Below are 15527 nucleotides of genomic sequence, written 5' to 3' on the forward strand. Positions count from 1 at the left end.
GCTAGGACGCGTGGGAACCTGGAAGGCATGTAGTTTATCCAAAAAAGAAAAACTTGGAAGGCATCTAAACGCAACACCTACCACTGAATAGTGAATGCTCCATCACTTCTTATCATCGCCTCCACCATCACTGGCAATTCTTTCTCCCTCCAGCCCCTGAAGCAACGAGCGCCCCACTCTGTCGGATTTGGTTTTTTGAAGAAGCTTACAGGGTGTCCGGTAGCTCCTACCCGTCTTAGATTTACACCCACATTGCCCGAACCCCCCTGATGAGATGACCCAGAAGCCACCCTCTCTATATAATTGCTTCTTCTTTTTTTTTGACAACTCTGTTGACTCGGCTTCCTTCCTTTTTGCACGAGTGGGGTCTATTTTGTTGATTGGTTGCTTTTAATCTATGTTCCGGGTTTAACCTATGAACTAACAATTTCAGAGATCTGGGTTTTCAGGGATGTCCTCGTGAATTGGGTATTCATAGGTAAGACCGTCACCGCGAGCAGCTTCTGAATTCAGTGTACTTTTCATTGTTGATGTTTTCTTTATTCGTCTCGTACGGGGTTATACCTGTTTCTTGTATGATGTTTAAAGCGGCGACTCTCCTGTTTGCTCCTTCCTTCACGATCTTTCAACATGTTCGTGAATAGTTTCTATGGAATTTACATCTCGTGTCTGCGGTTCCTGGCCTGCTTTACTTTTGTTTGGTCTGTCCTTTGATGTTTTGCCTGGTTGCAGCACGCTTTCTTTTGATGCTTGTTCACACAGTGTTTTACCCAGGGGTGGGAGGGAATGATTCCGGCGTTGCTTTTGTAATTGTCAATGAAGAGTAAAATGTTTGATGAACGTGAGCGGTCTGCGGTCATGTGATGAATTGGTGTATATGATTTTCAATATGGTATTCTGCTTCATGGTCATCTGTGTGTGTTTGAATGTATAGGCAGGCACCAGGCTCCTAGAAAATGGGCGCTGATCTTAATGCTGAATTATCCAAGAAAACATCACTTTTTGGACTTAAAGCTTGGGAAATAACTGGAATTGCTGTTGGATTGTTTATAGTAGTTATACTCGTGCTCTCTGTTTGCCTTACTTCGCGGAAGAAATCAAGAAAAGCCAAGGATAGGATTCCCCTTAGTCAAATACCAACTGTCTCGAAGGATATTAAGGAAGTGAGGGTTAAGCACGTACCAGCAAATGGATTTGCTCCTCGTGATGGAATTCTTCTCACAATACATGATAAATCCAGTGACAGAGAATCAGACAAAGTTATGGTCCATTTGGGCGTGGGGAAGATGAAAAATGGGGATAATAGCAGTTTTTCCGATTCATTCAATCACTTGGAGATAGATGGAGGTGGATCACAGTCAGTAGAGGAAGGTAGCTCTGGCACTCTTACAGTGTATAAGCACTCTTCTTCATACCCTATAACAGCTCCTTCCCCTCTGTCTGGTCTCCCAGAATTCTCTCACTTGGGTTGGGGCCACTGGTTTACATTGAGGGATCTTGAAATTGCTACGAATCGTTTTTCCAAAGAGAATGTGATTGGTGAGGGTGGCTATGGAGTTGTATATCGGGGACAGCTGATCAATGGGAGTCCAGTGGCAATTAAAAAGATACTCAATAACATGTGAGTTTCGTTACAACATTTAAGACATCAAATTTAAATTTGTTCTCAACTATTAGAACTTGTTCCTGAGTACTGCTGAGGTTTTAACTCCTAAGCTTCTTTAGCAGCGGTCAAGCAGAGAAAGAATTTAGAGTGGAAGTTGAAGCTATTGGCCATGTACGACATAAGAATTTGGTTCGCCTTTTGGGCTACTGCATTGAGGGGACGCACAGGTATGTTAAATTTCAATTACATCGTAATCTCAAAATATATCATTGCAAATAATGTCCTTAACGGCGTGGTGTTACTGCAGCCCAACTAATTAGAGGTGATGGAAATATACATATGACTAAGCGTTTCTGTTAGCCTATGACCTGATGGTGAGGCCCATCGTACTTTCACTAAAAAGTAGTTTGAATAATATGTGGTGATTTTTCAGGATGCTAGTCTATGAGTATGTCAATAATGGAAACTTGGAGCAATGGCTCCATGGAGCTATGCGTCATCATGGATATCTTACATGGGAAGCACGAATGAAGATCCTCCTTGGCACGGCCAAAGCGTGAGTCTCTGAATTTAAGTTTCATTAAAGCTCTTTGTGTTCTCATCTAATGTGATGTCCAATTTTCAGTCTTGCATATTTGCATGAAGCCATTGAGCCAAAGGTGGTGCACCGGGATATCAAGTCAAGCAACATATTAGTCGATGATGATTTTAATGCCAAGGTTTCTGATTTTGGCTTGGCCAAACTGCTGGGTGCTGGGAAGAGCCATGTCACAACACGAGTTATGGGAACATTTGGGTAGTATATCTGTTTCCTGCCCTCTAGATCATCTTTTTCCCATGCTCAATGTTGTTAAACTTTTGGTAACTTTTTTTTTTTTCGGCTTATATTTATTCTTTCTTTCTTGCCCCTAAAATTTTTACAGATATGTGGCACCTGAATATGCAAATACTGGTCTTCTAAATGAAAAGAGTGATGTTTATAGCTTCGGTGTTATGCTCTTGGAAGCAATCACAGGAAGAGATCCAGTTGACTATGGTCGACCAACTCATGAAGTGAGTAAATTTCTTCTTCTCAGGGAAAAAGTGTAGCTGGAATTAGCTGTGTTTGTTTGACATGTTTTAACCTTGTAACCATGAAGGGGCCTTGGTGTGAGTTAGATCTTTTAGTTAACAGTGATCTTGAACAGCTCATGTCTTGTACATCTTTGATGATCAAAGAAGCATGATCACAATGTGCGTGTGGACTCAAATACTGACAGAATCCGAAGCGTTCATATTCTATGTGAATTATTGTTTCATGCTTGCTATTAATTGGGTGGCAACTTTTTTGAGAGATTTCACTTTTTGCGAGCCAACTTGAGAACAATATTGGCCTGAATTATTGTTAGATTCGTTGAACCTAGTTTTACTCATCTGTTTCATGGACCTATATTTGTACCTTTCACTGCTGATATGAAGTCAAAGCTGGTGCTGTTCTGTTTTGCTAGTTTGGTGGATAACTGATGTATATCTGCAATTATTTACTCCGGCACTCTAAGCAAAGCAAGAAGTTGTTGGGTCAATGTGGTTAAAAGAAATAGCTAAAACATTAAAAGCCGTGATATTTGCATCACAGGCTACACCATCAATTCAACAAATGCCTTGGTCTTAGTAAACTTTTGACTTGGCTAATCAGTTACAACTTCTGATCATGAGTTTTGACTGGCGTTTACTCTAAAACTGAAATGCTTTCAGGTTAATCTGGTTGATTGGCTCAAGATGATGGTTGGAAGCAGGCGATCAGAAGAAGTGGTTGACCCATATATTGAGGTGAGGCCCTCCACCAGAGCTTTAAAACGGGCCCTCTTGACTGCCCTGAGATGTGTGGATCCTGATTCCGAGAAGAGACCCAAGATGGGCCAAGTTGTACGGATGCTGGAGTCCCATGAGTACCCCTTGGCTAGAGAGGTTCGCTTTCACTCCACTATATTCTGTTTTCTTGGCATTTCTTATTTGCCTAGTCATTCTGGCCCCGGTTTGCTCTTATTTGGCTTTCATCATGTTTTAAGTTTATGATCAAAATCACGACTGAATAGATAAATATCTGATTCATGCTTGAGGGATGATTAGTTTAACGATTGCCAATGGTTTGTGACTGACTTTTGATTGCATCCATTTCCTTGAATGTTCTCAGGACCGAAGGCGCCGAAGAAATCAAGGGGAGAGCATGGAAATTGAATCCCAAAAGGAATATTCAGACACAGATGGATCAGAGAGCAGAGGATAACCTCAGAGCAGACATAACCAAAACACCGATTCTTTTTTAGGGTCAGTTGAATGTATAAAGTGAGAGGGTAAATACTTTCAAGTTTTTCTTTTTAACCTTTTTAGGTCATTGGTTTGAATTTCCCTATGCAAGTAAGATTATATGATTCGACGAGTATTGCAGGATAATCACCCCCTCCCCCTCTTTCTTATTTTGTTCCTCCTTTCAATTTGTTAATTGCAGAAGGTTGGTTAGAATATTGCGTGTGCAGGAAGGTGGATACTAATGCAGAGAACCCAAAGCGACGGGTATGTATACAGAATGTGATGCCTTTCCAGGGTCCGCTCGATAGAAATGTTCGGGTTACCTTTTGGAAAGGGATAAAAAGGAAAAGAGAGCAGTAGCCTCGTGGCTTCGAGCTCAATAGAAGTGCCATAGAAAAAGATCTTCAAATTCGATCTCAATTTGACAGCTCAGGAGTTTCGTGTGTAGTAAAGCTTATTTTTGTTCCAAGCCCCTTTTCAGTTTTAACCTTCCAAGTAACTGACGAGAATTAATTGACCAAGAACTCGTTGCCAATGATGCTCCGTACTCGTCGAGCATGCCCAACACCTGCATCATGGGTAGGGAGCGATTTAGGACAAAGAGGAATCACATACTCACCTCTTTCTCAAACATATGAAATAAATGATTACTATTTTCAATACCAGTGGAAATTTAATTTTGCTGGTTAAATACTTTAAAGCTACCATAATGATTCAAGGACAAAGAGGAACGTAATTACGAAAATATAAGCCAAAGGTGTTAATTTTTGTCCCGCCTGTTTTATGTGTATGATGGTCACAAGTTTGATATGATGTGAAAAAAAAAAAAATCCACCAACTTATCCTAGTAACTTCAAGTACTATTCATTCTTTTATTTTCAGTCATTGTTTGGCTTTGTTATGTTGTAGACTTTTAGCCGTACGTGTGTTTCACTTGTGACTCCAAGGCACAACAATCGATTTTGCTTCCCCTATGTTTACACTAGAGGGGCACAACATTCGTATTTGTGTTGAATTGAACCCACAAGGAAAAGAAAAATGCGTACATCAATGTTACTTTTTTCCCCCTTTGTATTGCACTATGATATCAAAGCTTTCACGAAACTTAAATGTACGAAAAATGCTCACTTTATATTTAATCACAATATTAATCATCAATATCTTTTTTTTAAATAATTTTTACTATTTAGTTTAACATTTCAAACCCTAACAATTCAATTTTTTCATATACAAAGGTACTCATAAAGTTTAATAGCTTTTTTTAACTTACATTAACTTCATGAAACTCCAAACTAGCCATTAATAACAACTCATTACCCTAACATTTCATTTATGGTGGAATTTCAGGTATTTATTACCCTTAACTATTTAAACTTACAATGTTGTAAATCTTAAGTTTAAATAGCTTAAACAACTCACATTAACTCTATTTAACTCAATATGTTCAAATCTATAACCTCTATGAATCAAAAATCATCTTTTCTAACAAACCCTAATTTTATATTTAAGAAAAATGGGAGAGGAATAAAGAAACACTTAGAAAACTTATCTTTAGCATTTAAAAGCTCCAAATGCCTCCCAAAAGGGGACCTAATACTTGCCATAGTAGAACTCCTCTCATTTTCTTTATTTTTTCTCCCTCTCAACCTGTATTTCAAACTCTGATATGCTCTTATTTCCATAAATTTGTGAAATGCGTTACGAAATGTGGTATAGAGAAGGCACTCTTGCCTTCTGGTGGCTTATGTATTGTGGCATATGACACAAAGCCATTTTCCTATATTTTTTTTCACTTTTTAACATTCGAGTAACTTGACTTTATTTTGAACTCAATCTTATAGAGGAAATTGTAACCCAAAACATCTGTTAGTTCTCCGTAACTACACACCACATTAATCTATTTAATTAATCTCATTTACGAAACTAATTAGAGGTTAAATGCTGCAGGACACATATTGCAACATACAGAAAATATTAAATTTGGATAATGCAATGTTTTGGAGGAATATTGTTAGTTGACCAAAAAAATTATAAAAAATGACCTAAAAATTAAAGAAATTTAATATAAATAAGTTCCAACTTGCACAAAAGACGTGATGTAACATACCAATTATTATACTTGATAAATTAACCATAAAATCATTAAATTAACTACTATAGTAGAAAAGAGAAAGATAATTCAAAAACCTCTTATGGTAGGAAAGATTTTTTCACAAAATTTGAAAAAATTAACTATAATAGAAACGAGTTTAACTAAGCCTTTAAAGACCTACCATAGATAAAAATTTCTTTCCAATCAATCACGAGCAAAATCATATGAAAATGTATAGACCCATTAACATAGTTAAAGAAAACAAACCCACAACTTTTAACTATCATAATTATCTCAAGTATTCATAACAAATGGGCTTAGGGTAATTGAAGGCCAATTTATATGGCAACCATAAAGCCTAATTTTTATTCTCAAATCTCTTCTCATGAAAATACCTTTCGCAATCCAAAACATTAGTGTACTCAAATGTCTCAACACATGTGAATTCACATAACCAACCACTAGCATGTAACCCCGACAATAAGTAAACAACAATATTAGGTACATAATAAATTATTAAAGTATATGCACATGGGCACTGAATGTGGCAACATATAGTAATTTAACACACAAACAAAAGAAGAGGCAATACAAGTCGATGCAGGACTAAGCCTTTAGAACCTTCCCTAGTGAATCATTATATGAAGTTTCACCTATAAATTGCTAAGCATTAAGGGGTGAGACAATGTCTTAGTAACTAACAGTCCTACCTACCATACACACTAATACATGCTCGTGAGGTGTCAAGTGGGACAGTTATAAAATATTTATTTAATCAGTTATCATATATCAATATATACCAATCATACATATCACGATACACGACTCATAACTGCTCTTATATCCTTCTTATTTCCTCTTGCTAAAACCATATGCTAAGTCAATATCCATGTTACTGGTTGCTCTAACAAGCTCTTCAATTAAGTAGTGTGGGTTGGTCGAAGCTCATAAGACATATAACCGAATTATGGGTTCCCCCTTATTGAACTAGTGGGGTGTCATAACCTTAAACTTTTTTCCTCATAAAATTGATGGAGATGAGTTGAGGCATTGTCCCTCAATAAATAGTAAGGTAGTCCCTTAATGAACAAGTGGAGCATGAATGGCCAGCTATTGAGCTTTAAATGGTGAGCTTGCTACATAAATTTGTTATCGCTACTCCTCCTAAAGAGAGCTCCCTATCATGATATGTGATTTTTTATGAGGTTAAAGTGGTCCGAAATACTCTAAAACCTTCTAGAAGGCTCCCGAATAACCTTAAGAGATGTTTCAAGAGGAATCTAGAACATTCCAAAATGTTTTAGAAGCATCTAGAACAATCTAAAAATATCTAGATCAATCTAGAAGAATTTAGAATGTTTTAGAAGCTTATGGAAGAATGTGAAGATGTCTAGAATATTTTAGGATACTCCAGGATGTTCTAAAATATTCTAAACATGTCTTAAGATAGTCTATAGATACTTCCATGAAAAATATCTAAATATTTATTGTAAATATCTATAAGAGAAATCTAGAAGATCAACGATAGCCATAGAATCAATTTAATCTCTATCGTCTATTAAGGAAGTGGCAAATTTCTAGAATCAAGGGGAGGTCTATAAATACCTCACCTCTCCTAAATCATCTTTGAGTTCCTCTCATCTTTGAGTTCTCAAATAATACAACTCTCACATTCCCTAAGCTCTCTCAACTATCCTTTACTCTTAAGTTTTTTATTTCCTTAACTTAGCCAAGCATCCTTCTTTTCATCAAATCAGGCTTAGTCATCATCTTCCAATAAAGAGTGTCTAAGTGTTCACAAGTAGAAAGACTAGCCTTGTGACATCCCGCCCTTAACATGGTCATGCAAACAATCACATGCTTAATCAATGCAGCATATCTCAATTCTCAATTTATCATACTTAACACACAAAACGTAACATTCTTATGTAAAATCACAACTTAACTCCCTATAATTACATATTCATTTCAAAATCAATCATTGCATTAGCATTTCATAACAATTTCTCACCACATAAGCATCACTCCTATAAGGCAATTTCATATATCAAAATAGAATTTTTCATAATATAACTCATGTTCTAGTTTCATCAAACGTATCATGAATTTTTCAATAATACTTATCAAATAATGCATTTCAAAAATAACTCACAAGTGCGCACTAGCATGCATAATAAGCAGAAAAGTGATCACATGTCACCAAAGCTAATAAAAGTACCACGATTCTTGAAAACCCTGTACTTAAGATCGTAATTAAAATAAGTTTACATGAGTTATATAAATAATCATTAGCGTGCAATTTCTTGAGAGATTGTTAACCAATAGATAAGCTTAAAATCCCAATTGAACCTTTTGGTTTCATATCATATCTAATTCATAATCATGTTTTAGCCTTATTGACCCAATTGAGCCTTCAATAATCAATTGATTATAACTCTAAATTTTTCTTTCTCAAAGTTTGATTCAAAATAATCATATTCATTAGTGATCAACAAAGTTAATAATACAAGGGCTAATTAAATTAAAATTCTCAATTCTCATATTAAATTCTCCATCACGCATATGTGTGCACACACAATAAATGAATCCTACAATTATAATCATCTCATAATTTTTTATTTAGTCCAAAATTGCTTTTAAAAACTACAAGAAACTTAAAGGTCCCATTTTCATAGTTATGCCAAAAATCCTTTTTGAGACTAAAAATCTTGAATACTTAACAGAAAACTCAAATCAAATTCAATTTTCATGAAAATTTAAACATAACATCCTTATTAGTTAAAGTTTATAAGTGAAATAATTTCCTAGCCAAATATTGTCCAGATTGCTCATACAAAAAACATCCCAAAAATTTGCATTAATTAATTCATAAATAAAAAAATCACTCAAACTTCTGATTTAAACCCAAAATCAATTTTGAACGAGTGTTTCTAACTTGCCCATAACCAATGATCGAAGTTGTCAAGTAATTCTAAAAATTGAAACCCCTCTAAGGTTCAATCTTAACATACTCATATGTAAAAATGAAACCTTATTTAGCCAACTCAATTGATTAAATTTAAATTACCTTGATAATTTTATAGTTTCCGATCGATGAAACTTAACACTTCCTCCAAGCCTTTGTTCTTAAACTTGCTTTGCTGCCCTAAATATTTATATTGTCAGAAAGCTCTTATTGGGTATAATAATTTTTGTTAAAGAAGTTTTGTGATTTGAAGAGGTTAGGAGAAAGAAATTGAGCTCGAAGATTGAAAACCCTCCTTCAATGGCTGTCGCACGTTCTCCCTTTCTCTTGGCTGGAACGGACGCAGGAGGGAGGATACAATTCACAATTGGAATGGTGACGTTATAATTCTTGCGGGCCCCACGGCCAATTCATTACCCATGCATCTCTTCCCTTTTCTCTTTGCCTTTTAATGCGCTCTCTCTAATCTGTGCCTTCTCTTCTCTCCTTTTTTTAAATGATTCTCGTTCATTTTATTTTTCGTTTACTTCTTTGTTTCTATTAATATTATCTAAAAATATAAATAAAATTACATCCTGATTAAGTTATATAGATATTTTCAAAATTAATTTATTACAAATATCTTTTTTAATTTCTATTAATTCTAATTAAATTTTAAAATTTAAAACCAGATATTACATGTAAGGAGTTGGGCACTATCTCAAGAAAAGATCAAAAATTAATATATAAAAAATAAAAAGTCATCTATAAATTTATAAAATATTAGTTTAAATTGTTAATATTTAAAAATAATTCATAAATTTTGAATGAATATTTTTAAACAATAATATTTAAATTATTAAATATGAAAGTATTTAATATTTTGGAAATATTTATTAAATTTTATTTTAATATGACTTCAAATCTTCAAGGTGTCCAGTGCTCTTGAAAAATAATTTAGGGTGCCTGACACTCTTGAAAAAAAAATTTAGAAATAAATTAGTATCAAAAAATATGGTCAATTTCTTATCTATCACAGTGCGTGTGCCTCACGCATGTGCCATTTTGATAGAAAATGGCAAAGTTAAGGAACTCCTAACAGAAGGATTTTTTGGACCTCAAAAAAAAGTACTTCAACAGAAAAATCGTCCCACTTAAAAGTATAAGGTATTCAACACTCCTAAAAATAAGTACAGGAATAAAATTAAAATTTAACCCTATATTTTTAGAAGCATGTTTGAAAATGTCAAGTTTTCATTTGCTTGATTTATAGAAGTTGTGCTCCTCCTCTTATGAATTAGTGAGATTTATATTTGACTCACTTAAAATTTGCTAAACTGATTGGTTAGCCAAGAACTGTTATAATGCCCAATAAATCACCAAATCATCCTCATCTCTGTAATACATTCCCATAATTCTTAATTGTATGACCAATATCGTTAATGATACCTCAAGCTCATTTTTTCGGGCAAAATGATATTTCAAACCCATCACACAATGGTGAGCAATTGCATTGAAATATTTAGCATTTATAAGAGTTTATAAGATACAATAAATTTCATGTGCATCGCACAGGGTGAAATACTAATTATACATTGATAATACTTACACTATCATTTATAACTTTATCAGAGAATGACTTTTCGTAGCAAAATCATAAGGTGCCCATTACCAGACATATCAAAAACATATGGACTTTGAATTTAAAAATAAATTAAAAGTATTAATAATAAAAGTTTATTGCGAGGTCGGTGTTAGGTAAGAAATTCAGTTTTAATTGATAAGATGCTAATGCCACATATATTACCATGTGAAATCCTGAATTTTGATGTGTTTTGTTTTTTATTTACAATATTTTTATATGCATGGTAAATAAATGGCCGAAGCCAGAAATAAAATACAAATTTAGATCTTTAAAAAAGAATGACATCAGTGAAATAAAAATAAAATTATTTAATCTATCAATATGTCCTCAATAAAAATGTGCAGGTCCCGTAGCTCAGTTGGTTAGAGCGTTGGTCTTATGAGCCGAAGGTCGCGGGTTCGAGCCCCGCCGGGACCAATTTGTTTATTGATTCACAATTTTATCTTCTTTAGGCTGTTTTCTTTTGTTTCTTTTTTTTTAAAATTACAACTAGGACCCAGTATACTTATTTATAAATAACTCTCATAAAATTTTAAAATTATAATTGAGTTCTTTAAAACTTGAGTATAATTTATAATTGTAGTATGAGGACAATATTACCCTTATTAATTTAACTTTTATTTATAACCACAAATTCATAATTTACAAGTAAAATTTTGTAATTTTTAAGTCAAAATTCTTATTTAACACTTGATGTAATATAGATTTTTTGCAAAGTTAATTATATTTTTTAAGCTATAATTATGTGGTGAATATAAATTTTACATCTCAATTAGATTAATTATAGCCTTAATTAGACATAATTAATTGTATAGAAACTCCACATTATATAAAGTGCAAAATGAGCAATTTGATTTGTGAAGTATAAAATTTTACTCATAAATTATAAATTTATAATTGTAAATGAAAGCAAAATTAATAAGGGCAGTATTGTCCTTATTTCTCAACTACAAATTACAACTAAGTCTATGAAATTTGGTTGCAGTTTTTAAATTTTACAAGATTTATTTATAAATAAATTTACTATACAAGATTTATTTGTAATTTTTTCCAATTTTTTAACCTTAGTTTAAATCCTCCCAACATTCTTTGAGCAAAATAATAAAAAAGTTTAAAAGAAACTATTAATTTAAGTTAGGTTTCAAGTGCTAAACTTTAAAAATTTACACGTACATCTCTTAAATTTGTAATTGTATTGTAATGAATTTGTAACTTATTTTTAAAATTTTAATATAGTTGAAAAATAAAAAAATTATTTTTCTTGTTAAAATTTAAAATATAAGTTGCAAATTCATTACAATAAAGTTGTAAAGTTGAGAATTTGAATTGTAAATTTTTAAAATTTAATACTTAAGCCTAATTTAGATCGATTGATCATTTTACGACATCTCTGTCACCTCTCAATTCTCTTTGTTGGGCTAGCTAGATATGGATCATTTGCTCTTCTGCTTAGTTAATAACCAATAATTCTTTTTTGGGATTAGTAATTAATGATTCTATTGCCAAAAGAAAAATACTTAGGTCATGTTTGATCACTAGGAAAAAATGAAATTGAATGAATTGAAAAATAAAGATAAAAATAAAATGATCAAAGTGAATATTAAACTACATTCATAAAGGATTTGAGTAATTTATTTTTTGAGCTAGAGAATTATAATTTATAAAATTTTTAAGGGTGTAATGATTCTCACATTTATAATATATTATATTAATAAGTTTTAATATGCTTATTATGAGAAAGAATAATGATTTAGTTCAGTTTTATGTTGATTTTTTCACTCTATTTATTCCATTCATTTCTAGTAATTAAACTTGACCTAAATGAATGAATAGACTTGATCTCTGTCCGTTACTACTTACTACCTTTGTCCTATAGATAAAAGGTCTTTTAAAATTTTTTTATTTCTAAATATAAGAGGTTGTTAGCATATTTTTTAATAAATAGACTATTATACTTGTATTAAATTGGAAAAAGAAAAATGTAAAACTTTCATTAATTTACTTTAAAAAAGAGATTCATTTTTTATTTATAATAATTAAGGGCAAAATTGAAATGTTACTATACTTATAAGTAAATAATCAACTTTTGTTGATTTACGTAATTCAATCAAAAATATTGTATATATAGAGATGGAGGGAGAACTAGATAGCAGAAAAAAATTGTAGCAGTGAAAAAGGGGAAAAATCAATAAACTTTGCACAAGGAGTAATGAATAAAGCTTTTTAAAGATGAATTTTACAGGTTTCATGCTTATTTGGTTGTTTGTTTTTAGCTTTTCAGTTCACCTGTATGATATTTGTGTATTTCTTTTCTTTCATGATATGTCACAAAAATTTACACCCTGTTCGTAAAAAATTTGCCCTCTGGACGCAGAGCTATTTTCCTTTCAACCTGTGGAGTATCACTTCACTATATTTTGAGGATCCAAGAAGGCAAGAAGTTCATTGCAGTGCCTCTCTCACAATTGGCATGTGAGAGTGAGGGTGTCCCTGCGTGTGAGAGAATCAGGCTGTATGCTCAAAGAAATGACGACGATTGGCAACTCAAGTGAGGATGGAGAGAATGATGAAATGTTAGAATCTGATGAAATTAGCGATTACAGCGATATTGGCAACTTTAGTCAATCAATTGAGATTTGGTTCAAGTTCTTCCTTTGCTGTTTTAATGCCAGTGTTACTACTGTTACTACTACCATTGCTATTTTTATTATTATTTGCACGTCCCTCTTTGAAATCACACAGCTAAGATACACAAACTTTAAATAAAAATAAATTAAATTACAAGATGGGGCCACATATAACATAAAAAGTATAACAACCATACATGATATGAATAAAAAACAGAAATAGGTTTTTTTTATACATACATCATGCGAGGGATATGAATCCTTGGTCTTTATTTTTATCCCATTACATCTTTACCATCTGAGCTAATCTCAAAAAATAAATATACTTTCCAATCATGTGATATTTTTATATTTTGATTTTAAAAAAGTTATTCCATGACACAACTACATACCCTGATTATATTTATAAGTCATAACTCATAACAACAATTCATCAATTTTTTCATACTAGTCAAATATATATTTGAGTCCAGAAAATGTCATTTAAATAAAAGGATATTCTATTTTCTTTATCTATTCCCATCTTATAAAAATTCTTCCAATCCAAATAGACCCTCAAGCTTAGTTGTGAAGTTATTAAAATCATATATTTAGATATTAATATAAGATTTATCAAACAGCCAAAAAATATAAGATGTATAAAATGTACGATTACAATGGATCATGTTATTCCTAAATTATACAGGGAAAACATAATAGTTGGTCTCTGTAGTTTCATTATATTTTGCTTTTAGTTTATGTAATTTTTTGTGTGTTGTTTTTAGTGTTTATAATTTCTACCATCTAAAGTGTTAGTCTCTCTCACACCTAATGTTATTAAATTGGCTAAGGTGTAATTAACACTGTTAAATATGATACTGACTTATTTAAATGAGTGATAAGTGGACAATATGACTTAACAATTCACAACGATAGCCCTAGAAGATATAAGAGAAGGGGACTTCCTTTGACCTCAAATGTGACGGTGGCAATGAGGTAAATGAGATTGGCTAATAGAGGATAGTTGGGAGCTTCATATGGGGTGGATCAAAGACAAGAAGTAAGAGAGGGAGAGGTTGCGGATGAAGCAAAAGTAGTCATGGAATCAAATCTTCATCATCACCATCAAGCAGTTCTTAATATTTTAAACTGTTTGCTGTTCTCCTTTGCCTGCTTATTGACAAGAATTGAAGAATTCTTCAAAATGGTCTGGCTTCGTACAAATGGGGTTTTCTTTGATTTTCCTCCAACCTCTATAGTTTAGTTTGAGAATCTGTTGTTCACGGTGTATTTACGGTACATTAGTGAAAAAATTCTTCCATGTTCTATTGTTTTTTCGCTCTCTAGATTTTTCAATAATATGTGAACATTGTCTTGAATTGGGATTGTAAAAGGAGGGGTTTCATGCAATGAATCGGCTTTATGTGAAATTTGGATTGTGTTGGGAATTGCAATCTATTGGGCCAAATATAAATATTGGGCTATCTGGTAAGGGGCTTGGTGGTGTGATGTTATTTAGGATGAGTCTCAACAACTGGAATGGGTAGAGAAGAATTTTGGTCATCACTTTCTCCCCCTTCAACTTCTCTTCCTTTATGTTAATTTCCTTCCGTCTTCTTGGCATCTTCATGCCAATGGTTGTAATAACTGATATATAAACTCTTTTATTAAGATACTGAATCAATATTAATAGAATATTTGTGTTCAGGAGAATTTTTTGTGTCCTATTCTCTGCTAACAAATTAGTGATTGTGACATTACATCTAGTAAAGTTCAATAATGATAGAATGGAAATTGAACATTATCATGCTCCTCTTGTGTTTGTGAGATATTCTTTTGCTACATCCCCTTCCTTAACTGAAGTCGAAGGAAGCCCCGTGCTCTTGCGTATTTTGAAGCTTTCGTTGTGAATCACAAGATGCAAGTTCTCCCGTCCCCTTTTTATTTTATTTAATTGGTGCTGCGCTTGAGGAAAAAAAATCTTGCCCAGTCATAATGTCCGCTCATAATTCATTTAAACAGGTTAGCATCATATTTAACGGTGTTAATTATACCTCAACTAGTTTAACATCGTTAGGGATAGATGAGATTAACATTTTAAATGGTAGAAACTTATAACTTTATATATGGATCAAGAATAATAAAATAACTACAGAGATTAAAAGTAAAATACAATAAAATTAGGGGCCAACATGTTTTTCCATTGTATTATTGCACGGCTCATCTCTCGTAGTCTATAAAAAAACCTGAAAAACAAACGTTTTGGAAGTTAGAAGGAGATGAGATGGTCAAATTTATTATACTCCGAAAAGAACCTTGATAAATTATCTTTTTAAAGGAAAAAA

The 15527-nt window shown here is 32.8% G+C and overlaps 1 protein-coding gene and 1 non-coding gene across 5 annotated transcripts; both read left to right on the top strand.

Annotated features, from left to right (window-relative positions):
* Positions 1-4062, top strand: LOC129321237 (probable receptor-like protein kinase At5g18500). Of its 4 annotated transcripts, none has more exons than XM_054966955.1 (8): positions 1-478; positions 775-1621; positions 1726-1833; positions 2040-2162; positions 2232-2402; positions 2530-2659; positions 3341-3553; positions 3780-4062. In XM_054966955.1, the coding sequence occupies exons 2-8, from the start codon at positions 957-959 to the stop codon at positions 3870-3872; spliced, it is 1503 nt and encodes a 500-aa protein (XP_054822930.1). In that variant the 5' UTR covers positions 1-478; positions 775-956; the 3' UTR covers positions 3873-4062. The 4 variants fall into 4 exon arrangements, with proteins under 4 accessions (XP_054822930.1, XP_054822937.1, XP_054822921.1 ...); XM_054966962.1 differs by having other exon boundaries at positions 935-1621; XM_054966946.1 differs by having other exon boundaries at positions 1-1621.
* A 6857-nt stretch (positions 4063-10919) lies between these two features.
* Positions 10920-10993, top strand: TRNAI-UAU (transfer RNA isoleucine (anticodon UAU)). The gene has a single exon. It is a non-coding gene; the product is annotated as a tRNA-Ile (tRNA).
* Positions 10994-15527: the final 4534 nt, after the last annotated feature.

This window comes from Prosopis cineraria, unplaced genomic scaffold, assembly GCF_029017545.1.
Source record: "Prosopis cineraria cultivar Desert tree isolate PC_DT_omini unplaced genomic scaffold, ASM2901754v1 PC1, whole genome shotgun sequence".
Classification (NCBI taxonomy): Eukaryota; Viridiplantae; Streptophyta; class Magnoliopsida; order Fabales; family Fabaceae; genus Prosopis; species Prosopis cineraria.